Source organism: Staurois parvus, unplaced genomic scaffold, assembly GCF_062004578.1.
Source record: "Staurois parvus isolate SC_StPar_1 unplaced genomic scaffold, SC_StPar_1.0 ptg000683l, whole genome shotgun sequence".
In the NCBI taxonomy this organism is placed as follows: domain Eukaryota; kingdom Metazoa; phylum Chordata; class Amphibia; order Anura; family Ranidae; genus Staurois; species Staurois parvus.
In genome coordinates, this window is record NW_028318479.1 from 478,559 (window position 1) to 505,818 (window position 27,260).

Genomic DNA, 27,260 nt, shown 5'->3' on the forward strand with positions numbered 1-27,260 from the left:
TGTAGAAAGTTGTATAACATCAGTCCCTATGATTCTGTAAACAATACTGAAACTGAAAACAGGGAAAAAAGGATACATCTAAAAAATGCGGGTCTACCGAAATTAAGACGCACAATTAAAATCTTTAGATGCAGATATTACACAAGAAGAAATAAAAGCAGCATTAAAATATACAGAGACGGGGAAAAGTCCAGGTCCAAACAGCTACACAGTGAGGTACTATATAAAAATTTAGTGAATTATTAATCCCCAAGTTAGAGAGATATATGAACGCTCTGGGAGGAGAGATGGACGTGAGGAGAGAATCACTACAGGCTCATGTGGTGTTGCTCCACAAGGAAGGAAAAGATGTGTTCTAGCTATAGACCAATTTCATTATTGAACTCAGACACCAAGTTATATGCAAAGGTCTTAGCAAATAGGCTGAAAGAGTTTATGCCCAAATGGTTACATGGGGATCAGGTGGGCTTTGTCCTGGGGAGGGAGGGTAGGGACAACGGGTTGAGATCCCTGATGCTCATCCAGAAAAGTAGAAAAGGGAAAACACCGGTGGTGGTGCTTTCGATAGATGCAGAAAAGGCCTTTGATAGAGTTGATTGCGGTTTCATGATGGACACATTAGAAGCCCTGGGGATTGGAGTTAGAATGAGGGAATGGATAAGAAAGTTATGTAGGGAGCCCTCCGCAATTATTATAGTAAATGGGGAAAGAACAGAACCTATTGGGATGTCAAATGGAACAAGACAGGACTGCCCATTGTCCTCCATGTTGTATGTTATGTCATTGGAACCCTTGTTGTCTACAATAAGGAAGAGAAGAGATGTAAAGGGAATTCAGATAGAAACCATTGAACACAAAGTGGCTGCCTTTGCAGATGATTTGTTGTTTTATGTGGGAAACCCCAGGACAACGCTTCCAAATTTAATGAAGTTATTGCAGGAATATGGGGAACTATCAAATTTAAAAATCCAACAAAAACTGAGATTTTAAATATAAATATTCCAAGAAGTGAAAAAGTGAAAATACAAAAAGGAATTCCCCTTTAGCTGTAAAGAAAGAGTAAGATTCACTGTTTCATATAAGTATTTGTATAAATTAAACTATATTTCATTATTAAACGAAATCAAGGAGGAATTAAAAAGAGGAATTCTGTCATGGATAGGACGCATAAACCTGGTAAAAATGATAATTGTACCTAAAATCTTATATAGATTTCAAATGATCCCAATTAAGTTTCCAGAAGCTTTTTTTAAGGTAATAAAAGGAATAACAAGATACATATGGAGGAATAAAAAACCGAGATTGTCTTATGAACTATTAAGTAGAAATAAAGAGAAGGGTGGATTGGGAGTTCCAGATATTAAGAGATATTACAAAGCAGTAATTTTATGGAGAATTTTTGATTGGACGTTCAATCTAGAGGGGAAAAGTTGGGTAAAAATTGAAAATGCAGTTAGTGGAACTAATTTAGGTAAAATTATATGGTTACCAGCACAATATAGAGGATTTAAGCATATTTACTTTAAATGTACTAAGGGTGTGGTATAATTTACACAAATATATGAAGTGGAATTTTAATTCAATGTTAATGCCATTAAGAAACACGGAATTTTTTCCCCCAGGCAGAGAGGAGATAACAGGTAAATGGTTTAAAAAGGAAGGTGTCCAACTGAGAGATGTAATGGGGGAGGGGAAATTGAGATCATTCAAGGATTTGGAAAAGGGAGAGATTTTTACTAGGATAGATGAGTGGCGCTATCACCAATTAAAATGTTTTATTGGAAACCTCCCAAAGCCCCTGAGAACAAAAAAGGAATGGAATTTGTTTGAAAGGTTGTTGGAATAACGGGGGGGGGGATGGGAAACACGGCACTGCTAAAGTATATAGGATCCTCACTGAATTAGACACTAACACAAAGCCAAGTCACATAGTAAAATGGGAAAGAGATATGGGGCTGGTTTTAAATGAGGACAAAGAAAATAAATAGATTTACTCACGAGAATGTAAGCATGAGAGAAGTGGAAATAAATTATAAATGTTTGACAAGATGGCACATTACACTGAGTGTTGAGCATAAGATAAGTGGGGAAAAATCACCATGGTGTTGGCGGGGGTGTGGTGAATTGGGTACAGTGTATTACATTTGGTGGGAATGTCCAAAAATTCAAGTATTCTGGAAAACCATAGTACATTTAATTGGGATCATAACTGAGAATGACATCGGGTTAGACCCAGAGGTCTGTTTGCTACATAGCACAGAGTTATCAGACAGCAAATATAAGAAATCAGGTTTAGGGTACTATCTAAATGCAGCAAAAGATCTGATTCCCTAAGTTTTGGAGGAAAGTGGAAGTACCGAAAGAGTGAACCAGATGAGAAAGTTGGAAAAGCTCTATCATATGCAGGAAGATAAGATGGGGATATACTATGCGAAATGGGAAAAATCTGGAGTAAACGTGAAAAAGTGAAATATAGGATGATATAGAGTGAGTTGATGGGTAGGTTTTTCTTGCTTAAGTCGAGAGGTTGTGAAGAGAATGCAGAGTGGGTGGTCGGGGGGGAGGAATGGGAGGGAGGAGGGGAAAGAGGGGTGGGTTGGGGAAGGAGGGAATTGTTTTAAAGGGGAAAAAAGAAAGGTAATAGGAAATAGTTATGTATATGTAATGTGAATATGATGGAAATGTGTAATTATTTGGAAAATTAATAAATACTTAAATTAAAAAAAAAAAAAGTTGCCAGACCCAGTTGGCAGCCTTTGCTCGCCGTGGAGGCAAAAGGGCTGCAGCGTGAAAGAGAGGAGGAGAAAAAAAATTGATACTAGAAAAAAAATAAAATGGGGGGGTGGGAGGGAGAAAACCGAGGCCATCACATCTAAATAAGCATTTACAGTAAATATCACCATAAATATGAATGAGCAAAAACAATAGTTATTGTATACTATCCACCAAGAGGGTTTATAAAAATCCCAAATACTATATGGGAAATCTAAACTTTTTGGCTGCATGAATGCCACTATGGGAAATCCTAAGTCCTTTTCGCATCCTCCAGAGACAAAGCCTTTCAAAAAGGGCTTAAAAGACATAGCTTCATTGAGGCCAGGAAAGGTTGTGGCATTTAACCTTTGGATCCATCTCGGCTCACTCTGGAGCAAACTCTTGTTCCAACCCCCTCCGCGTGGGCTGGGATGGATTCTGTCCAAAATTAAGAATTGGATTTTGGGGACATACACCCCATGTATGCCAGCAGTATGGTGTTCCAAAGGTACCTCAACATTGTTTGACCTCATACTAAAGATATGGCGATAAACCCGACGCCATTTTTTCTACATAAAAACAATTAGTCACAGGTTAGTAGATAGATCACTCCTTTCGGTTTACAATTGCCTTAATGTTTAGGTGTAAACTTTTCCCCATTTGGGTAAGAAGACTCATTTACAAGGGTCATGTCTTCCTTGTGATTTATATTCACTATGCACCAATTGGTCTCTAAAAGAATTGGCTCATTTAAACATAAAAGTGGGAGTCTCAGATATAAATTTGTTGTTAATGGATCAGTCGTAAGAAGGTGCCAATATTTTTGCACGATTTTTCTAAATTGCACATGTTCTTTTGAAAATGTTTCAAACATGGTTGTTGTCTTTCTTGTTGGTGGCTTGATAAAGTAAGGTCTGTCTAGATTTGTTATGTTTTTTTTTTAAAGCCTTTTTGAGACAGGTAGAGGAATATCCCCTTGCCAAAAGACTGTGTTTTAATTTATCTGCTTCCTTCTTAAAGGACTCGCTATCTGAGCAATTACGGCTGATACGTAAATATTGACTGTAGGGAATAGAATTTACAAGTGGGCTCAGATAAAAACTATTGGCATGCAATATAGTATTGCCTGCAGTGGACTTTTGATGCATTTATTGTAACCGATATGTAATGCATAACTTCCATACTGTGTATGTCTATGTGAATTTTAATGTTTTATGTAAAATAAAATATGGTTTTATGAAAGTTCCTACAAATTTAATGGTTTTACCTGTTTTGTTGCGCCTTTTAAAAATCCCATAAAGATGATTTTCAATATATGCATTCAGGAGTTTTGGTGTGCTTTCAGAAAGCGCACCAAACCCGCAGGATGTAAGAGGTCTATGGCTAAGCACAGCTAACCTGCAGCGCATCAGTGTGAAAGCAACCCAATAGCCCTGTTATAGGTGCTATTTTGCCCATATACCTGTTATTGTGCATCTGTATGCTATTGTGCCCATATAGCTGCTATTGTGTATCTACATTATAGAGGTGCAATAGCAGTTATTTGGAGACAATTGCATTTTTATGCTTTTGTGCCCATATACATACTGTTGTGCTTGTAAGCAGCTACTGAGCATCTATATGGACACAATAGCATCCTTATGCTGTTGTGCCCATATAGTTGCTATTTTGCATAGATAGATTCTTTTGTGTCCACATAGTTTTTATTGTGCCCTATGACCTTGCAGTGCTGCCAGCCGCTATGGATCCCCCTACCAGGAATGAAAGGCGGAGTGCTGTTTATCACTCTGCCTGACTGCAGCCTGCAGTGTAGACAAGACATTGGCTTATGAGGCTGGCTGATGCCTCCACAGTTGCCTTTTCCCTCCTGTCCTGCCTCTCTCCTGCAGTGGCCATCCAGCGCCGGCTGAGCTATGTGTCTCCAAGTAGTTCCTCAATTTCGCCCTGAACCTTCATCCATGCTCAGGGGCAGCAGGTCAGCAAGCAGGGCAGATCTACCAGCCACCTGGCCACAATCCACTGGTAGATTGCGGTCCACGGGTTGCCAGCCCAGGTTTTTGTGTCTTGTAGTGCCAATTAAAATTAACGAATTCAAAGGGAATGACAACACATTAATATGTGCATGGGGTGTGTGTAACCAATGTAAAAGTATATGTCCAGCTAAAGCTTTTATTCTCATTTTAGACAGTGGAGAAGGGTTAAAACTGCTGAAGTTTTAAATGTTATCCAAGCCATGTTGGGTAGTGAGGGGAATGCTCAACAGCAGCAAATACAATAATGCTTTTCCTTAGAGATGTTATATTTGTATTTCTGCCTGTGTCCCTGTTGCAGATTTTCTCTCATTTCCTGTGTGGTAAAACTGTTGTCCATAGATCAGGAGTGAGAGAAAATCTAACAAGTTTTTGCCTTGACATACACAGGTAAGTTTTTGTTTTCTTGTTCCTTTTTCAGGGCACTAAAGCACAGTATTTAGCTGCTAAAGCGTTGAAGAAACAGTCTTGGAGATTTCACACCAAATACATGATGTGGTTTCAAAGGCATGAGGAGCCTAAGACAATAACTGATGAATTTGAGCAGGTTTGTGTAATTTATTTTCTTGTTTAGTGTGTCTGATAAGTATGTCCAACATATCTGTGTACTTGATCCAAACAGTATCTAGATATAATCATCGAATGATGTTTTACTACTGCTCAGGCTATTGTAGCCAGTTGGGCCTTACAGATAGCCATATGCTTAAATTCTGGTTACAATAAGAGAAATCTTCCTAATATCATTACTCATCTTTGGCTTCAGTACAGTTTTTGCCAGTTGCATGTAAGAAAAATATCATGAGAAGGCTCTCTTACCTCTCCAGTGCCTTGAAAAAGTATTCATACCCCTTGAAATTTTCCACATTTTGTCATGTTACAACCAAAAACGTAAATGTATTTTATTGGGATTTTATGTGATAGACCAACAAAAAGTGGCACATAATTGTGAAGTGGAAGGAAAATGATAAATGGTTTTCAAAATTTGTTTTTGCAAATCAATATCTGAATAGTGTGGTGTGCATTTGTATTCAGCCCCCCATGAGTCAATACTTTGTAGAACCACCTTTTTGCTGCAATTACAGCTGTAAGTCTTTTTTGGCCATGTCTCTGCCAGCTTTGCCCATTTTTCTTTTCAAAATAGCTCAAGCTCTGTCAGATTGGATGGAGAGCGTCTGTGAACAGCAGTTTTCAAGTCTTGCCACAGATTCTCAATTAGATTTAGATCTGGACTTTGACTGGGCCATTCTAACACATGAATATGCTTTGATCCAAACCATTCCATTGTAGACCTGGCTGTATGTTTAGGGTTGTTGTCCTGCTGGAAGGTAAACCTCCTCAAGTCTTTTGCAGACTCTAACATGTTTTCTTCTAAGATTACCCTGTATTTGGCTCCATCTAGCTTCCTTCCCTGTCCCTGCTAAAGAAAAGTATCCCTGCAACATGATGCTGCCACCACCAAGTTTCACAGTTGGGATGGTGTGTTCAGAGTGATGTGCAGTGTTTGTTTTCCACCACACATAGCGTTTTGTTTTTAGGCCAAAAAGTTCAATTTTGGCATCATCTGACCAGGACACCTTCTTCCACATGTTTGCTGTGTCCCCCACATGGCTTCTCGCAAACTGCAAACAGGACTTCTTATGGCTTTCTTTCAACAATGGCTTTCTTCTTGCCACTCTTCCATAAAGGCCAGATTTGTGGAGTGTATGACTAATAGTTTACCTGTGGACAGATTCTCCCACCTGAGCTCTGCAGCTCCTTCAGAGTTACCATGGGTCTCTTGGCTGCTTCTCTGATTAATGCGGCCTGTCAGTTTAGTTGGATGGCCATGCATTGGTAGGTTTTCAGTTGTGCCATACTCTTTCCATTTTCGGATGATGGATTGATCGGTGCTCCTTGAGATGTTCAAAACTGGGGATTTTTTTTATAACTTAACCTTGCTTTAAACTTCTCTCCACTCATAGGTGGACTCTATTTACTAATTAGGTGACTTCTGAAGGCAATTGGTTTTGCTAGATTTTAGTTTGGGGTATCAGAGTAAAGGGGGCTGAATACAAATGCACGCCACACTTTTCAGATATTTATTTGTAAAAAATGTTGAAAACCATTTATAATTTTCCTTCCGCTTCACAATTATGTGCCACTTTGTGTTGGTCTATCACATAAAATCCCAATAAAATACATTTATGTATTTGGTTTTAACTTGACAAAATGTGAAATATTTCAAGGGGTATGAATACTTCTTCAAGGCACTTTATGTATGATGTTCTTCATGACTTTTTGCAATCCTGCAACAGGAACCTGAACCAGAAATTATTTTTAAAAAATCTTAACAGGAAGCTTAGAGCCCACCCCTTTAAACCACATCCCATTCCCGCCAAGACATATCAGTGCACTTGATTACCTTTGTTCTAGTCTTCTGTATAGCAGAGCATTGAAGAAGTCATTGTAGAAATTGGCATGGAGGCTGGGAGGTGTTAAGCTTCAGAGCACATGTTTTTCAAATTGTAAAAAAAATTTCTCTTGACAAAAACATAAATCTGTTAAAAATCCACTTTTCACTAATCCCAGGTCCCAAGAAGTATATCAATGTTCTGGATGAAATTTGTGTTTGAGTGAGCAACCATAATATTTTTGGGTATAATAGTGATCACTAACTTCTGTCTGTTCAAACCCTGCTTGAGCTAGGGTGTTAATATATTAAAAGTGCTGCTTTAAAGCCTAAATGCAGCCAAAAAAAACTGAAAAATCAGCACAAGGGACATGACTGAAGCCTAGTACACACGGGCCAAATGTTGGGCGGCATTAGCCGGTTCAATAGCAGTTCGGCCGACTTCTGTCGAAGGGGCGTGTATACGAACAACAACTTGCAAAGCCATCCACAACTCGACCCCCAGCTACATCACTAACCTAATCTCAAAATACCAACCAAATTGCTCTTTTCGTTCCTCCCAAGACCTCTTACTCTTTAGTTCCCTTCTCACCTCCTCCCATGCCTGCCTCCAGGATGTCTCCTGAGCCTCTCTCATCCTATGTAATTCACTACCCCAATCTATCTTCTACTCTGTCCACTTTTAGGCGTTCCCTGAAAACATTTCTCTTCAGAAAAGTCTGTCCTTCCTCTGCCTAACAACTGTACATGTATTTTCATTATCAGCTTATCCCCCACAGTTATTACCTTTTTTGTATCACTTGACCCTCCCCTTTTTAGATTATAAGCTCTAACGAGCAGGGCCCTCTGATTCCTCCTGTATTGAATTGTATTGTAACTGTACAGTTTAACCTCACCTTGTAAAGTGCTGCACAAACTATTGGCGCTATGTAAATCCTGTATAGTAATAATACTGGTTTGTAAGGGGGCCACATAATTTTACATGGTGGATGTATGTTGAAGCATCAGCTGATGCCAATTTTGGGTATAAAGTTTTGTGGGTGCAGTTTGCTGGCCTGTATGATTTTTTTTTTTTCTTTCAAGTTTTGTTTGTATTTCTGCTCTTTTGTTTGCTTTCCCTATTGTGGAATTGCTTTTGAAGCATCCTAGTTAGTGATGATCTAAATCAGATCTGTGTCCTTCATTGAACAAAAGAGAAAAAAGAGAATCTTAATCGTATAGTACAGAACTTGTATTCATAGACCATATGTTATATGCTGCCACCTTCAGGTTATTTAGACACAGAAACCTTTGCTAGGGCTGCCACTAGGGTTTATCCATATAACTTTTTCCACTGCACAAGACTCTATTTTTTTTGTTTTTTTTTGGGGGGGGGGGGGAATCCTGTTTTCTCCAGATAAATTTTCATTTTAACATCATTGAAACGTTTTTTCATCTGACCCTTCTAACAATATCTGACTGTTTGTCTTTCAATACTCAGTTTCCTGATTATTTAATTACTGTCAATGTGTACCTTGGGTACTGCACCCAGACCCCATGTTTCGTTTTGGGTGCTGAATCCTGTAAATATGCAGCAGGCTGGTATACAGTTCCAGGGCCATGGTCCATTTCTGTGATTTAAAAAACAAAGAAAACCCTTTGCTAAAAAGTGCTAACCAAAAAAATCACTAACCAATTCAATCATTAAATAAATAAATAACTTGTATGTATAACAATTCATGAAACCACAAGTGCATATAATATAAATATAACAATAAAAGTGAAATGATCAAATGTGCATTAATATCAACATTTAATAAAGTTCATTCAGAAAAGTCCATCAAAAATCCAATAGAGCTGCATGTATCAAGAAAAAGTCCTCTTAGTTTTAGAAGTGCATTCCCATGGATAAAGGAGCAACCCAGAATCATTAGAAAAGGCTCTTCTACTGTGCACCAGTCACCAGTGATATCACTGCTACTTAACAGAAAGTTAGGACTCGAAACACTGGAAAGTCTAACAGCACTTGCAAAGGAAAAATCCAAGATGGATGATAGAATATTTGACAGTCGATCCCCCAACAAGCCTGCCAGTCTACACCAGCACTCCACAACCAATCACGTCAGAGAATATCCTACGGTCAACCATAGCAGTATATATCACATGAAAGAAGAAGGTAAATTGCCCATAGTGTAGTAGTAAAAAAAACACTTTAATAAAAACCAGGTATCTACTCGCATTTAGATCTAAAAAAAAAGACAGCATATCACAAACCATGTATCCAGCACCCTAGTATGTGTGATGACATTATCGCAGAGCTACAGTGGTGACGTCATTACTTCCATCGGGGTGTTACTTCACTCCCAAGGAGGAATTTCATTACCCTGTAGGTGCAGTTTACGGCTTTGTGTCAAATCCTTTTCACTATGGGCACACAAATTGATGTGACGCACTCTAGTCTGCTTAAAGGCACCTGATTCTTCACTGCTAAAACAGTCTGTTTAACGTACAATGATTGGTGAAGTATAGGGCTTCATTCACACAGGAATACTTAGAGGATCTTCACCCTTGAGAAAAAAAATTTAATCAGCAGCTTTGTAGCTGTTGTAGCTGCTGACTTTTAATAAAAGGAAGTTTATCTGTCCAGGGATCCAGCGCTGTCTTCACTCGGGCTGGCTCTTTGCCAGTCTTTGGTGCCGGCATGTGTATGTGGGAAGTCGGCTGTAACTTCTTGAGGCTTCACAGCTGGCTTCCAAAGCACATTCACAAGCCATGCTGCGCTTTGTGAATGGTCCCGCAGCCTTCTGGGACCAGTGACGTGTCCCAGAAGGCTGAGGGCAAAGAGAGGTAGGCCAAACTTCTGCTCAACTCACGGATGTGTGAGCGGGTATCTTTCAAAACTAGGTGCGGGCTCGACAGATAAAATTGTAATCTGGGAGGAGGACATAAAATGGAACTTCCTCTTTAGGGTGAATTTCTTCTTTGTATGCCCATTCAAGGGCTGTGTTTGCCCATTCAGGGATGCATTACTGTAGGCAGTCCCATTCATGTCAATCGGGATGCGGTGGCTGCGTCCTTGCAGCTGCTGCATCCCAATTGACATAAATGGGGATTCATGGAACACCTGTGCATCCCCGTGTGGGCAAACACTGCCCTCATATGAGCAAACACTTAGGTTGACTCGTGGGAACAAGGCCTAAAAGTCTTTTCCCTTACATGCACTGATTATTCTTTGTGGTTTATGGTTTAGATTCCTAAGGTGTTTTTTTTTTTTTTTTTTTTTTTTTTTTTTTTTTTATATTCTACAAATCCAATTTAAAGCAACAGTACAAATATGTATACTTAATTACATTCCTCGTACCCATATTTATTTTTATTTGTTAATTTATGTTTCCCCTCCTTATCTTTTTCCACTTTCCTTTCATTTCCAAACTCTTTATTATTTGCCCCCCTACACACACACTCCAACCACTTCTAAAAATCATTTTGATTTTTTTTAAATTTTTCACTTGGGATGAGGACACATCCTTCCCAGGCCGCCTTAGATTTTTCAGTTTTATCCTCGTCTATATGATATAATACTTCCTTTTTTATGTATATACTCAACTCTATCCATCCAATCTTTTATTTTTGGGGACTCGTGTTTGCCAATATTTAGGAATAAGGCTTTTGGACTCATTTAAAAGTTGGAACAATATCATATTTTTATATTGCTTCACCAAAAGCTCTGATTTATAAAATAGGCAAACCCACGTGTCTGTCTGTACACTACTCTTCTGAACCTCTTGTATTGCATTATCTCCCTCCAAAACTCCTGTATTTTGGGACAGTTCCACCAGATATGTGCCATTGTACCCTTACTCCCACATCCCCTCCAGCGCTGGGATGAGACCTCTGGCCTTACTTTATGCATCACATTGGGTGTAATATACCATCTTACTAGACATTTATTATTCATTTCTACTATATTCATATTCACCGCCCCATGTATTAAACTAAACATTTTATTCTTGTTGCTCATTCAGTTTTGTTCCATTTCCCACTTTTCCAAAAACATTTGGGATACTGGTCCTTCTATTTCAGTGAGGCTTCTATAAATCCTTGAAGTAATGTTTCTGTTTTCTATTTGTACTCAGCAATTGCTCTAAAGGATATATTTCTTCCTCATTCCTTAGTGGTTTTGGGAGCTTTGCAACAAAATTTCTTATTTGACCATACCGCCACTCATCCAGTGTAGAAAATATTTCCTTTCTATTCAAGTTGTGTAAAGAAGATAAAACCCCCTTATCCACAATATCTTTTAAACGTACATGTCTATCAATTATCCATTTCCCTGAAATATTATCATTCCCGGGCGGGAAAAACCTAGTTCCTGCCAATGGTATTGACCGTGAATTAAACTTCCAATCCTTCTGCTTGTGCATTTCATCCCAAATCCTAAATACATTCCATGTCAAAGTGCTTGTATCCTCATCCCAAGTGCGAAATTCCTGTGGTATCCAAATAAACTTTTCTAGTGGTGCCTTACTAAGTGAGCTCTCCATTTTTACCCAACATTATATATCCAATCTACAATATGTGATAGTAGCACCGAATTCTATCTCCTAAAATCTGGCATATTTAATTTTTTTTTTTTTGTTACTGCATAAGACTTCATATTTGACTCTTTTTTTGTTAGTCCATACATATTTAAGTGTTATTTTATTTCTTTTTTTTGTTTTTTTTATGAGAAACCTAAAAAAACACACTGGAAGAGGTATTGGAAGCATATTAAATTTTTATAAAACTTGTGGTACTATGATCATCTTAATTATATTTATCTGACCTATCCATGACAGCTTTCCCATAGAAGTTTTCCTCAATTCATCCTTTAACTCATTTATTAATGGTATATAATTTGCCTGATATAGATTTTTTTATAGGCTATGTTAATTTTATTCCCAAATACTTTAAATCTTTTTCTCTCCATTTAAATGGGAGTTATTTTTGTAAAATGTGTTTTTCAGCCTTTGAAACATTTATCAAGTTGGATAGCTCTTGGGATTCATTTTCAAGTTGGATAGCTCTCCATATTCTTTCCCTCTCTGCCTGAGATAAATCCCACTTGGTCTAAGTGTATCCAGTTAGACATCAACTCTTTCATCCTGTTAGCAAATACCTTCGCATACAATTTTGTATCACTATTCAACAAAGATAAATGTCTGTAGCTGGTACACTGAGACCAATCTTTCCCCACCTTGGGTATTACTGTGATATATGCCTGTAGCGATTCCTTCCTGATCTTTTGTCTCCTCTCCCAGTGCAGTCATGTATATACACAGTTTAGGGACTAGATGTTCTTTAAACTTCTTATAGCAGGGGTCTCCAAACTTTCTAAACAAAGGGCCAGTTTACTGCCCTTCAAACTGGGGGGCCAGACTGTGACCAGTAGGAGAAGAAAATGTCCTGGCGTCAGTTTAAGTAAACGATGCCCCATCATTCGTATTAGGGTGAGGAATAGGGCCCCATCATTAGTATTAGGGTGAGAAATAGGGCCCCATCATTGGCATTAGGGGGAGTAAAAGTGCCCCATCATTAGTATCAATGGGAGAAATAGTGCCCCATCGTTAGTATCAACGAGAGGAATAGTGCCCCACTATTAGTATCAATAAAAGGAATAGTGCCCCATCACTGGTTTCAATAGGAGAAATAGTGCCCCATCGTTAGTATCAATGGGAGGAGTAAGTGCCCCATTGTTTGTATCAAAGGCAGGAATAGTGCCCCATCTCCAAGATTGTAAGCTCCAAGGAGCAGGGCCCTCTTTTCCCTCTTGTATTGAACTGTATTGTTGCTGTATTGTCTCCCGTTATATTGTAAAGCGCTGAGCAAACTGTTGGCGCTATATAAACCCTGTATAATAATATTCATTGGTATCAATGGTAGGAAAAGTGCCCCATCATTGGTATCCATAGGATGAACAGTGCCCCATCCTTGGTATCCATAGGATGAACAGTGCCCCATCCTTGGTATCCATAGGGTGAACAGTGCCCCATCCTTGGTATCCATAGGGTGAACAGTGCCCCATCCTTGGTATCCATAGGGTGAACAGTGCCCCATCCTTGGTATCCATAGGGTGAACAGTGCCCCATCCTTGGTATCCATAGGATGAACAGTGCCCCATCCTTGGTATCCATAGGATGAACAGTGCCCCATCCTTGGTATCCATAGGATGAACAGTGCCCCATCCTTGGTATCCATAGGGTGAACAGTGCCCCATCCTTGGTATCCATAGGGTGAACAGTGCCCCATCCTTGGTATCCATAGGGTGAACAGTGCCCCATCCTTGGTATCCATAGGGTGAACAGTGCCCCATCCTTGGTATCCATAGGGTGAACAGTGCCCCATCCTTGGTATCCATAGGGTGAACAGTGCCCCATCCTTGGTATCCATAGGGTGAACAGTGCCCCATCCTTGGTATCCATAGGGTGAACAGTGCCCCATCCTTGGTATCCATAGGGTGAACAGTGCCCCATCCTTGGTATCCATAGGGTGAACAGTGCCCCATCCTTGGTATCCATAGGGTGAACAGTGCCCCATCCTTGGTATCCATAGGGTGAACAGTGCCCCATCCTTGGTATCCAAAGGGGGAACAGTGCCCCATCGTTGGTATCCATAGGGGGAACAGTGCCCCATCGTTGGTATCCATAGGGGGAACAGTGCCCCATCGTTGGTATCCATAGGGGGAACAGTGCCCCATCGTTGGTATCCATAGGGGGAACAGTGCCCCATCGTTGGTATCCATAGGGGGAACAGTGCCCCATCGTTGGTATCCATAGGGGGAACAGTGCCCCATCGTTGGTATCCATAGGGGGAACAGTGCCCCATCGTTGGTATCCATAGGGGGAACAGTGCCCCATCGTTGGTATCCATAGGGGGAACAGTGCCCCATCGTTGGTATCCATAGGGGGAACAGTGCCCCATCGTTGGTATCCATAGGGGGAACAGTGCCCCATCGTTGGTATCCATAGGGGGAACAGTGCCCCATCGTTGGTATCCATAGGGGGAACAGTGCCCCATCGTTGGTATCCATAGGGGGAACAGTGCCCCATCAGTGCTGTCAATAGGGGGAACAGTGCCCCATCAGTGCTGTCAATAGGGGGAATATTGTCCCATTGTCGATGTCCGTGGGAGAAACTGCCACACTGTTGCTTGCAGTGGTAGAAATAATGCCTCGAAGGCTGGATAAAAGCAAGCAAATGGCTGCAGTTTTATGGTATCCCGTAGTAAATCCATCAGGTCCGGGACTTTTTCCTACAGCTGTGCTCTTTAGTGCGAAGTTGACTTCTATTGATATTGAGCTATCTAAAGCTGTTAATCTGGTTTTATCCAATCTAGGTAAAACGGCCTCGTTCAGATAAATCTGCCTCTTCTTCTTCCTTCTCATCTGTCATCTTCTAATTCCTTCTGGTTCTTACCTTCTGCTCCATATTGACCGCTATAGTATCTCTAGAATATTTTAGCGATGTCGGTGGTTGAATAAACCATTTCACCTTTTTCTTTTCAAATCTTTTTTGAGTTGACCACTTGACCTCCAGAGGATTTACCCCCCCTTAATGACCAGGCCTCTTTTTGCTACTCGGCGCTGCACTAATTCAACTGATAATTGCACGGTCATGCAATGCTGCACCCAAACGAAATTTACGTCCTTTTTTTCACACAAATAGAGCTTTCTTTCGGTGGTATTTGATCACATGTGCGCTTTTTATTTTTCACGCTATAAACAAAAAAGGCCAAAAAATTTTGAAGAAAAACAATATTTTTTACTTTCAGCTATAAAAAATATATAGTAAACTCAAAGTTGGGTATAAATTTAGGCCAAAATGTATTCTGCTACATGTTTTTGGTTAAAAAAAAATCCCGTATATTGATTGCTTTGTATGAAAGTTATAGCGTCTACAAACTATGGTATAGATACTGCAATTTACGCCATTTCCTTGCTATACAGCGCTGCGCTAGTTTAACGGACAATTGTGCGGTCATGCAATACGGTGCATAAATGAAATTTACATCTTTTTTTTCCCACAAATTGAGCTTTCTTTCGGTGGTATTTGATCGCCTGTGTGGTTTGTATTTTTTGCGCTATAAAAAAAAAAGACTGACAATTTTGAGGAAAAAAAACAATATTTTGGACTTTTTGCTATAAAACATGTTCAGTAAAAAAAAATTTTAAAATCAAATTTAGTCCTAAATTTCTGCCAAAATGCATTCTGCGACATGTCTATTCTAAAAAAAAAAAAAAACCCAATACGTGTGAATTAATTGGTTTACGTGAAAGTTATAGCGTTTACAAATGGCGGGAAAGATACTGGGATTTTTAGTTTTTTTTATAGTAATAATGGCGGCGATCAGCGAATTATGGCGGCGATCAGCGACTTATGGTGGCAATCGGCGACTTATGGCGGGACTGCGGTGGGGGTTCTGACATTGGGGGGTACTGACTTGGGGTCACTGACATCGCCAGTGACACCAATACAGTGATCAGTGCAAAAAAAAAAACAGACACTGTATTAATGGCACTGGGGAGGAAGGGGTTAAGTTTATTATTCAGGGAAAGGGTTAACTGTGTGAGGGGAGTGTTTTACTAGGGGGCAGGGGTGTGTACTGCAGGGAACACCGATCGGGAGAGAGAAACTCTTCTGTCAGGGAACTGACAGAAAGCACAGCTACTGTAGCTGTGCTCTGTCAGCGATTGCTGCCGATCGCCGGGACATAGCCGGTAACGACCGGCTGTGACTCGGCGACTGACATCCGCGGCTGTGATCGGCAGGACAGGTAGGGCGGCGGCGTGCCTCACGCGCGCCCTCTACCTGTTTACAAGACACACGTTTTAAAACGTGGTTTTGCCCAGCTGTGCCGCCCTGCCGCCGTATTTATACAGTGGCTGGGCGGCATGTGGTTAAACAAATACAATGAAAAAGATAGTTCAGATTAGAAAAAAAAAAAATATATATATATATATCACCATGGCGTAATTACGCTCTCAGATCTAATAAAACTCCAATTCCAATGATTTGTACATTTAGTAATACTCAAATTATTACTCAAGGCCGCATCCCACTCACCTCTAGTGAATGATCTTCGTAGATCTTTTTCCCATCTACTTATACTATTAAGAGTAGACAAATCATCATCATAATGTAAATAGTTGTAGAACCGCGAAATACCTTTTTTTTTTTTTTTTTTTTTTTTTTAACCGAATAGGGTTATTCAAAACATGCCATAGTTTAGAGTCTATTTCAATCCAGGTTTTCGGGTTTGCCCTATGAAAACATCTAATTTGTAGAAGGGAGTGTAGGCCTTTGCTTTGGATAGTATTTCCTATTTCCGTAAAAGTGCTGTAACCCAACTCTTTTAAAAGGTTGGCATTGAGGTTTGGGATAAAGTATTCATATGCTGACAGAGGAATGTCAATTTGAAGTTTAGGAGAGGAGGTATTAATTTTATTTAGACCAAATATCCATGCCTCAAGAGATGCAGTGATAGATGGAAGAAATTTAGGTAAGAGATTGGACTTGACTAATTTAGCTAATAATAAAGCCCGAAGGTCTCTATTTGGGGACTACAGACTGCTCAATTTGTACCCATAGTTTGTCAGACGGAACAAACCACGGCAGAGCTGATCTAAGATAGTTGCATAATAATAAGTAGAAAGCTCCGGGAGACCTTTCCCCTCCCCCCCCCCCTTTTGGATTTATGTTTAGTAAGGGACAAGAACGGGATCCGCGGTTTCTTCCACCGCCAAATATAGGTTTTAACAGCCACCTCTAATTGAGTGATAACAATTGGAATCGTTCGAAAGTAGTATAATATTTTAGGAAGAATCAGCATCTTAAACGCCGCTATTCTATCCTATCCATGAGATTTCAAATTTGTCAAGCTGCTGTAGTTCCACTAATAAGGACTGATACAATTTTTCATAGTTATCTTTAAAAGTATTGGAAGTTGGGGCAGATATAGATAGATATAGATATATATAGATATATATATATATCAAGGTAATCTAGTTTTTTTATGGGTCCAGCTATAGGTAAATTTGTCCTTGAGGTTTTTTAAGGGGCCCTTTGCTATAGTTATTGGTAGAGCACATGATTTTGTAATGTTACATTTATAATAGGAGATTGCACTAAATTACTGCAAGTAGCCGAGATTTCTGTAAGGGAGTTCACAGGGTCAGTAAGAATAACATCATCTGCAAACAATCCAATTTTATGGGAATTATCCGCAACTCGGTTTGCTCAAGATCCGTGGGTTAGCTCTAATCGTAGTTGCCAGGGGTTCCATTACTAGAGAGAAAATAATGGGAGAAAGCGGACAGCCCTGCCTTGTTCCATTAGTGATGCTAAATGGTTCCGATAGAGCATTAGACGTAAATACTTGTGTGGGGGGAATAGTATACAGAGCCATAATAGCCGATTTTATAAATCCACTTTTGCCTAATTTGTTTAAAGTATCATCCAGATATTGCCAGTGCACCCTATCGAAGGCTTTCTCAGCATCCAACACCAAGAACACAGCCTGCAGCCCCCGAGTTTCAACTAAGTGCATCAGGTCAAATATTCTGCGGGTACCGTCAGCTGCCTGCCTACCTTTAACAAAGCCCACTTGGTCAGACCTAATAAGGAGAGGAGTTATTTTAAGGAGGCAAGTCACTATAATTTTGGCATATATTTTAAGATCGGAGTTAAGTAGGGAAATGGGCCTAAAGTTTCAAGGGCGATACGGGGTCTTCCCTGGTTTAGGTAAGGTAACAATGATTATTAATATACAGTATTTATAAAGCGCCAATAGTTCGCTCACTGCTGTACATTACAATGGGAGACAATACATGAGACAGTACAATAACAATACAATGCAATACACGAGGGGTTCGAGGGCCCTGCTCCTTAGAGCTTACAATCTAGGAGGGAGGGGATAGTGGTACAGGAGGAAAAGCTGTGGGGGATGGAGTGGTAGGAAGAGTGGAGGAGATTGGCAATTAGCAGGGGGTGGGGCAGGCTTCCCTGAAGAGGTTGGCTTTCAGGGTGCCCCTAAAGGAGAGGAGAGTAGGTGATAGTCTGATGGATTGGGGTAGGGAGTTCCAGAGGATGGGCAATGCCTTGGAGAAGTCCTGGAGGCGGGCATGGGAGGAGGAGACCAGGGAACTAGAGAGAAGGAGGTCTTGTGAGGAGCAGAGAGTGCAGTTTGGGTGATGGCCTTTAACATTTCTGGTGGAAATGTGGACTTAAGCACAGCTTCATCAAATGTTCTTTTAAGGTGTGGTACTAAAATGGATTGAAATTCCTTGTAGTATTAAATTGAAAAACCATCAGCCCCCGGGGATTTCCCTTTTGGTAACACTTTAATAGCTGCTATTCTCTCATTTTCCAGAATGGGTTGATTGAGACCCTCTAATTTTTGGTTATCTAGTGTGGGCAAAGACCATTTATTCAAGAATTAATCAAATCTGGTTTAGGTTGAGGAGTGTCATGGTCGTCTTTAAGATTGTATAATTGTAATTGTAGTAGGAGCGAAACGCTTCTACTATTTTATTAGGGTGGTAAGTAAGTGTATTAGATATAGGGTCCAGAATTGAGGATAGTTTAGATTTGGATTGTCTAGTTGGTAGATATTTTGCAAGCATTTTACCCGCTTTGTCCCCTTGTGTGTAAAACTTAGCTTTGGCCTTTTTCAAATTTTGTCCATGTCGCCATAATAATAAATTCCTAAGTGTAAGTCTAGTTGTTTGAAGTTCCTGCAATACAATAGGGGACAAAGTTTGTTTAAGTTCAAGTCTAGCTATTTTATCAACCGTGTCAGAAAAAACTGGATTCCTATTGCGTCTAGCTTGTGTTGCCAGCTTCAATAATAAACCTCTACCGCTTTATGAACGCACCACATGCTAAACGCATTTATGTCAGGGGACGAATTGATATCAAAATATTCCTGTAAAGCCGTATTAAGAACTGGATGAAAATCAGGATTACAAAACATTGTGACATAATTTCGCCATAGAAATACTGGAGAAAATTTCACAGTCTCTTCAACATTCAATGAGATAGGTGTGTGGTCCGACCACGTCATTGGATGGATCTCAGCTTTAGAAATATTTTGCAGCAATTGGACATCCGTGAGAAAAAAGTAAATTCTTGAATATGATTTGTGGGGTGCTGAATAGTACGTAAAGTCCTTTTCAGATACATGGAGACATCTCCAAGGATCGTAGAGGTCGGCTTCAGTTAAGGCATGAGCTAAGGAATGTCTCAAAGGGTGGGAGGGATTGGAAGTATCAAGCGAGTTATTTATAATAGTGTTGAAATCTCCGCAATATAGCACGAAACCCTTCTGGAATTTTGCCACTTTTTTCCGCAAGAAATTTAAAAAGTGGACTTGGTGGGCATTGGGAGCGTAAAGGTTCACAATGGTATATACAATGTTAATTTCACACACAATAATTAGGAATCTGCCCTTACTGTCGGACACCTGAGATAGTAATGAAAAGGCAACAGAGTCTCAGATAGCAATTAGAACTCCGCACTTCTTGTCAGGACCATTAGATGCGAAAATGTGTGGGAACAAGCAGTGTGAACAATGCGGTGGTTTGGAGGAGGAGAAGTACGTTTCCTGAACACAGATCACATCTCCATGTGGCCTTTGTGCCTCTTTCCACATCATCTGACGCTTGAAGGGGCTATTAAGACCCTGTGCATTTAGAGAGATAATCTTTAAAACCATGGTAAAGCTTGGAATTGTCAGATGAGGTCGTCCTCAAGTGGCCTAAGTAGAAATTGCATGTCAGATTTTGTAAGCCAAATAGATACTGTTACATTATCCATGATGATCCAGCGGGGAAAAAGGGAGCTTCGGCCCTCCAGGGCCATCTTCGGAAGTCACACTAAGTTCTAGTGGCGAAACTAATGCTGATGCTCTGTAGAAAAAAACTAGGAAAAGGAAGAAAAAGTTTGAAGAAAAACAAAATGAAAAATTAACATACAAGTTCGTGTGAAGCGAATCACTTGACTGGAGGGGGGAAAGAGCCAAGGCCTGCAGCCTGATTATCCGCTGTCCAAGCGCACAGCGGGTGGTACAGAAAAAGAAACAACAAGGCGGTGCGGAATAAGGATGTTGATTAGTGTCATCCTGCTGCCTGCTCCCATTCAGAAGATACCATATTTTTCGCTCCATAAGACGCACTTTTTTCCCCCAAGAATAGGGGAGGAAATGTCAGTGCATCTTTTGGAGCGAATGTAAAGCGGCCGGTCCGGTATTTCTGTCGCCACCATGTCAGAATATCGGGCCGGCCGCTCAGCCCTTCTCTCCTGCAGGACCTTACCTGTCCCTCGCTCCAGTGCTGCAGTCTTCCCGCGGCGGCTTCTGTGACAGCCGGGTGCCCACTGTGCATGCGCGAGAAGCGCCACGCTTTGTGAATGGTCTGGTGTCTTCTGGGACACATACATGTCTTCTGGGTCCCAGAAGGCTCCAGACCATTCACAAAGCGCGGCGCTTCTCGCGCATGCGCAGTGGGCACCCGACTGTCACAGAAGCCGCCGCGGGAAGAAGGAAGGACAACTCCGCGGAAGTGGGAGCGGGTACCTGTCAAATTCAGGTACCCACTCCCCCTCCCTCCCCAAAGGTCCGCAGTCTCTGGTCATCTCCTGTACTGTCTGCAGTCTCTGGTCATCCCCTACACTGTCTGCAGTCTCTGGTCATCCCCTACACTGTCTGCAGTCTCTGGTCATCCCCTGCACGGTCTGCAGTCTCTGGTCATCCCCTACACTGTCTGCAGTCTCTGGTCATCTCCTACACTGTCTGCAGTCTCTGGTCATCCCCTACACTGTCTGCAGTCTCTGGTCATCCCTACACTGTCTGCAGTCTCTGGTCATCCCCTACACTGTCTGCAGTCTCTGGTCATCCCCTACACTGTCTGCAGTCTCTGGTCATCCCCTACACTGTCTGCAGTCTCTGGTCATCCCCTGCACTGTCTGCAGTCTCTGGTCATCCCCTGCACGGTCTGCAGTCTCTGGTCATCCCCTGCACGGTCTGCAGTCTCTGGTCATCCCCTGCACGGTCTGCAGTCTCTGGTCATCCCCTGCACGGTCTGCAGTCTCTGGTCATCCCCTGCACGGTCTGCAGTCTCTGGTCATCCCCTGCACGGTCTGCAGTCTCTGGTCATCCCCTGCACGGTCTGCAGTCTCTGGTCATCCCCTGCACGGTCTGCAGTCTCTGGTCATCCCCTGCACGGTCTGCAGTCTCTGGTCATCCCCTGCACGGTCTGCAGTCTCTGGTCATCCCCTGCACGGTCTGCAGTCTCTGGTCATCCCCTGCACGGTCTGCAGTCTCTGGTCATCCCCTGCACGGTCTGCAGTCTCTGGTCATCCCCTGCACGGTCTGCAGTCTCTGGTCATCTCCTGTACTGTGTCCGCAGTCTCTGGTCATCTCCTGTACTGTGTCCGCAGTCTCTGGTCATCTCCTGTACTGTGTCCGCAGTCTCTGGTCATCTCCTGTACTGTGTCCGCAGTCTCTTGGTCATCCCCTGTACTGTGTCCGCAGTCTCTGGTCATCTCCTGTACTGTGTCCGCAGTCTCTGGTCATCTCCTGTACTGTGTCCGCAGTCTCTGGTCATCTCCTGTACTGTGTCCGCAGTCTCTGGTCATCTCCTGTACTGTGTCCGCAGTCTCTGGTCATCTCCTGTACTGTGTCCGCAGTCTCTGGTCATCTCCTGTACTGTGTCCGCAGTCTCTGGTCATCTCCTGTACTGTGTCCGCAGTCTCTGGTCATCTCCTGTACTGTGTCCGCAGTCTCTGGTCATCTCCTGTACTGTGTCCGCAGTCTCTGGTCATCTCTTGTACTGTGTCCGCAGTCTCTTGGTCATCCCCTGTACTGTGTCCGCAGTCTCTGGTCATCTCCTGTACTGTGTCCGCAGTCTCTGGTCATCTCCTGTACTGTGTCCGCAGTCTCTGGTCATCTCCTGTACTGTGTCCGCAGTCTCTGGTCATCTCCTGTACTGTGTCCGCAGTCTCTGGTCATCTCCTGTACTGTGTCCGCAGTCTCTGGTCATCTCCTGTACTGTGTCCGCAGTCTCTGGTCATCTCCTGTACTGTGTCCGCAGTCTCTGGTCATCTCCTGTACTGTGTCCGCAGTCTCTGGTCATCTCCTGTACTGTGTCCGCAGTCTCTGGTCATCCCCTGTACTGTGTCCGCAGTCTCTGGTCATCTCCTGTACTGTGTCCGCAGTCTCTGGTCATCCCCTGTACTGTGTCCGCAGTCTCTGGTCATCCCCTGTACTGTGTCCGCAGTCTCTGGTCATCCCCTGTACTGTGTCCGCAGTCTCTGGTCATCCCCTGTACTGTGTCCGCAGTCTCTGGTCATCCCCTGTACTGTGTCCGCAGTCTCTGGTCATCCCCTGTACTGTGTCCGCAGTCTCTGGTCATCCCCTGTACTGTGTCCGCAGTCTCTGGTCATCCCCTGTACTGTGTCCGCAGTCTCTGGTCATCCCCTGTACTGTGTCCGCAGTCTCTGGTCATCCCCTGTACTGTGTCCGCAGTCTCTGGTCATCCCCTGTACTGTGTCCGCAGTCTCTGGTCATCCCCTGTACTGTGTCCGCAGTCTCTGGTCATCCCCTGTACTGTGTCCGCAGTCTCTGGTCATCCCCTGTACTGTGTCCGCAGTCTCTGGTCATCCCCTGTACTGTGTCCGCAGTCTCTGGTCATCCCCTGTACTGTGTCCGCAGTCTCTGGTCATCCCCTGTACTGTGTTTGCAGTCTCTGGTCATCCCCTGTACTGTGTCCGCACTCTCTGGTCATCCCCTGTACTGTGTCCGCACTCTCTGGTCATCCCCTGTACTGTGTCCGCAGTCTCTGGTCATTCCCTGTACTGTGTCCGCAGTCTCTGGTCATCCCCTGTACTGTGTCTGCAGTCCATTGGTTCAGAATATTTTTTTTTTCTTGTTTTTTTCCTCTAAAACCTAGGTGCGTGTTATGGTCAGGTGCGTCTTATGGAGCAAAAAATATGTTTTTTTCCTGGGAGAAGCTTTAGCAAATGCGGTTTCCTCATCCGCGGATAGGAGCCCCCATTTCTTAGCTAGCTGGAATCCTTCCTCTTCAGAAGAGACTGTAAAGACCCGGTTATCTTTCGTAATCAGAAATTTGGTAGGGAAACCCCACTGGTATTTAATATTGTTGTTGCACAATAACTTCGTAAAAGAAATCAATTTCTTGCAAGCTAGTATGGTGTATTGTGAAAGATCAGTAAACCGAGAGATCCCATTGTAGGACACTGGAAGTGGATTGGTCTTCCGCGCAAATAACCTTAACTCCTCCTTCACATGGTAGAAGTCGATTCTTTCTATTATATCCCGAGGTACATGGTCAGGAAGGAAAGAGGGCTTCGGCAGTCTAAGCGCCCTATCTACCACTACCTCCCTATTTGGAGTATGCGGCAATAGTGTAGAAATCATTTGTTGAATGTATTTGTGGAGGTCTGCGGCAGGAACATTTTTTCCAATCCCCCTGAATTTTATATTATTTCTACGTGAGCGGTCCTCCAGATCTGCCAATTTCACTTTTAAAGCTTTCAAGTCATCCTCCACTTCGTTATGGGCGTCCACTAATTCGTTATGCGCTGTAGCAAAGTCGCCCATTTTAGTTTCCACATGAGACACTCGCTCCCCCAGATTTTCAACCTCTGTATTAATTTGTGACACAAAGCTCATCATATCTTTATGTAGCAATCCTTTAAGAGTAACTAACATATCTTTCATGACTGCAGCAGTAAGCGGCATGGATTCGGCTGGATAGTCCTCCAGATGTTCTATAAATTCTGGTGTTGTGTGAAAAGGAATCATGAGTCCTCACCCACATGTTGCACATCTGGAGAGTATTTCTGCCTGTTCTGTGGGCTGCAGGTTGGTGTTCTCAGTGCAGGATCAGCTGTCATAGCATTCACAGCAGGGCTGGATAAGTGCAGAGGGGAGTTATGCACATCTCCCTCCACATGTCCCTGCAGGTCTGAAGGAGAACAGGGACCAGCGCCATTTTGGGAGGAGGGGCCACCTGCCAGAGTGAAGAACTCCGTTAATTTTTGGGGCCCCTCCTTTATTTTGCACTTCCCCATCACAGGGAACAGTGCCCCACACCACTAGGGAACGAGCGGTGATGTTGGCGGGTGTTCCCGCTGGCGATTGTTGCTGTTGTAAGCTGCGGTGCTCAGTGGCTCACGGATCTCTCCTGTTAGGCGGCCATCTCCGTCCGCGGCCGGCCACACGCCCCCCCCCCCCCCCATTTTCACCTTTTTTATTTTAGCTATAAAGTTCCATGATTTGTTTTCCTTCAACTTCTTCATTAAGTATTTCCCTGGCTTATTCCCCCACCGTTATCTTTCATTCGAAATTAAAAATCTTCCTTGTTCCATAAAGTCCTTTAACGCCTTTCTTTTTAATATCTCTTGTTGTAACTCTATAGTTATTTTCTTTTTATGTAATTGTACCAGCTGTTATTCTTCCGTTAATATCCAATTCTTTTTCCCCGTTCTTTCTTTATTTCCGGCCCTATAGCAATCAATGTAGGCTTTATGTGCTTCCCATACCGTGGCTATGGAAACCTCCTTGGACTCATTTAACTTAAAATATTCATCTATTTCCTGCTTTACTCTTGTTTCTATTTCCAGATTTTGTAAAATGATCTTATTTAATTCCCACATAATGTTCTGTTCCCTTCCAAACTGTAATCTGTGACAGGGGCATGGTCCGATATAGATATTACTTCTATGTTCATTTTCACCAAGGACTCCAAGGGGTTTATTTACTAAAGCTGGAGAGTCCAAAATCAGACTCCCTTCTGCATAGAAACCAATCAGCTTCCAGGTTTCATTGCCAAAGCTTCATTGAACAAGCTGAGGTTAGAAGCTGATTGGTTTCTATGCAGAAGGGAGTCTGATTTTGGACTCTCCAGCTTTAGTAAATAAACCCCCAAGAGTCTATGTTCAGTTAGCATATAATCCAATCTTGAATACATCCTATGCGCCACAGAGAAGAAAGTATAGTCTCTTTCCTTTGGGTGTTTGACCCTCCAAGTGTCCATCAGCTGGCATTGAAATAACTTTTTTTTTTTTTTTTTTTTTTTTTAATATATATTGTGGCAGTGCGGTGTCATGCCACTGTCATAATCAAGCTGAAAACCCTGGACTCTCAACCAGGCAGGTTGAGGGGCTCCAGAGAGTTGATTTATTGCAGAGGAAACTGGCTTTTCCGTTTCCTCATTTATCCATTAAGTTTTTGTTTTGGGATCTGGAGCCTGGAGATTTCAAAGAGATCTGGGAGGGATGAAATCTCCAATCCGGGGTCCGTGTTTTGAGAACCCCCAGCACACTGATTGCACAGGTGTGTGCAGGCCTTTTTATAGAGTCCTGACCATAGTTCTGGGCTCCACCCCGGCAAACGGAGTCAGGAGGGCTCCACCCTGGCAGACGGGAGGTCTCTGCCTTGGAGGCAGGTGGAAGCCAGACTAGCTGTGTGCTAGTGACATATTTTGGGAAGAGTCTGCAGGAGGCAGACTTAAAACTGCGTACAAGCCAGGAGGCTGAAAACTGTTAATTTGCTTGATGGTGGATACCCCTGCGTGGGAAGCATTTGTGTTATTTGAACTTTCTTTAAATAAAAGTGGGCAAAAAAGCCCTTAAAGAAGTGAGTTGCTGTGTGCGTTAACAAGAAGAGCTCTACCATTTGAAGCGAGTTCCCACAATATATATATATATTCTTTAGACTATTATCTCCTTCTCTCCGGGTGCACTATGAGGCATCCATCTCTGGGTCCATGCAAAAACTAAAATCACCTGCCACAATCATACTACCCCTTTTAAAGTCTATAAGTTTTGCTAATATTCCATCCAAATATATCATTGGATTCTTAATAGGGCAATAAATATTTGCTAATGTGCACTCTCTTCCATGCAAGTTTCCTCTTAAAAATAAATATTGGCCTTCTGGATCTGCCAGCTTTTCATCCAAAGTTAATGTTATATTTTTTCCAAACCCTATTGCCACTCCCTTTGCCCGTCTTATTGTAGAGTCCGCATAGTACCAGGTTGGTACAAAATCTACAATATAGCTTAATATTAACGCATCAAATTCAAACCGCTAACTCTGACCTACAAAGCCATTCACAATGCTGCCCCGAACTACATAACTGACCTGATACCCAAATACTACCCTACCCGTGCCCTCCGCTCCTCACAGGACCTCCTACTCTCTATCTCCCTGGTCTCCTCCTCCCATGCCCGATTGCAGGACTTCTCCAGGACTTCCCCCATCCTCTGGAACTCCCTACCCCAATCCATCAGACTGTCACCTACCCTCCTCACCTTCAGGCGCACCCTGAAAACCCTCCTCTTCAGGGAAGCCTACCCTAACCTCACCTAACACCCGACCTCAACTAACCTCCTCCACTCCTCCCACCACTCCATCCCCCACAGCCATCTCCTCCTGTACCACCTTCCCCTCCCTCCTAGATTGTAAGCTCGAAAGAGCAGGGACCTCGAACCCCTCGTGTAGTGTATTGTTACTGTCTTGTCTTATGTTCTGTGCTCTTTGCTACTGTACAGCGCTGAGCATACCCTTTGGCGCTATATAAATACTGTATAATAATATTTGAATCCTGGGATATATGTGTCTCTTGAAGAAACACCACTTCAGTAGATCGTTGGTGTATTTCCCTTAAAACCTTATCTCTTTTTGTTGGAGTATTTAATCCTTTTAAGTTATATGTCATAAAGTTAGCCATATTCCTTCCTCCCATTTAACTGGTTTCCTCTATGTATCCTTTGTAGAGGTAGACAAAATTTTGGAACAAGAACAACCCTTTTCACCCTCTCCCCCTTCCTCTCCGATCTCCCCCAACCTCTCCTCCTCCCCCTCCCATCCCCCCCACCCTCTCTAGTAAGGTTCCACTCTCTATCTTCATAGTGGTGGAACCTTACTATCGCGTCCCTAGGAGTATCTGATGTGACTTTTTGAGATCTTCTTTGTACTCCTTTTTTCAATTGTTCAGTCTCTCGCCTTCCCATTATTATAATGTCCCTTAGATCTCCTCCTTTGAGACA

At 42.4% G+C, this 27,260-nt stretch overlaps 1 protein-coding gene across 6 annotated transcripts in view; it reads left to right on the plus strand.

Annotated features, from left to right (window-relative positions):
• Nucleotides 1-27,260, plus strand: part of CNOT3 (CCR4-NOT transcription complex subunit 3) — a 520,718-nt gene that overhangs the window by 468,532 nt on the left and 24,926 nt on the right. For all 6 annotated transcript variants that reach the window (XM_089652480.1, XM_089652479.1, XM_089652482.1 and 3 more), the window contains one exon: nucleotides 5,206-5,331. In XM_089652480.1, the coding sequence (XP_089508606.1) occupies nucleotides 5,206-5,331 (126 nt within the window). The remainder of the gene's footprint in view (nucleotides 1-5,205; nucleotides 5,332-27,260) is intronic.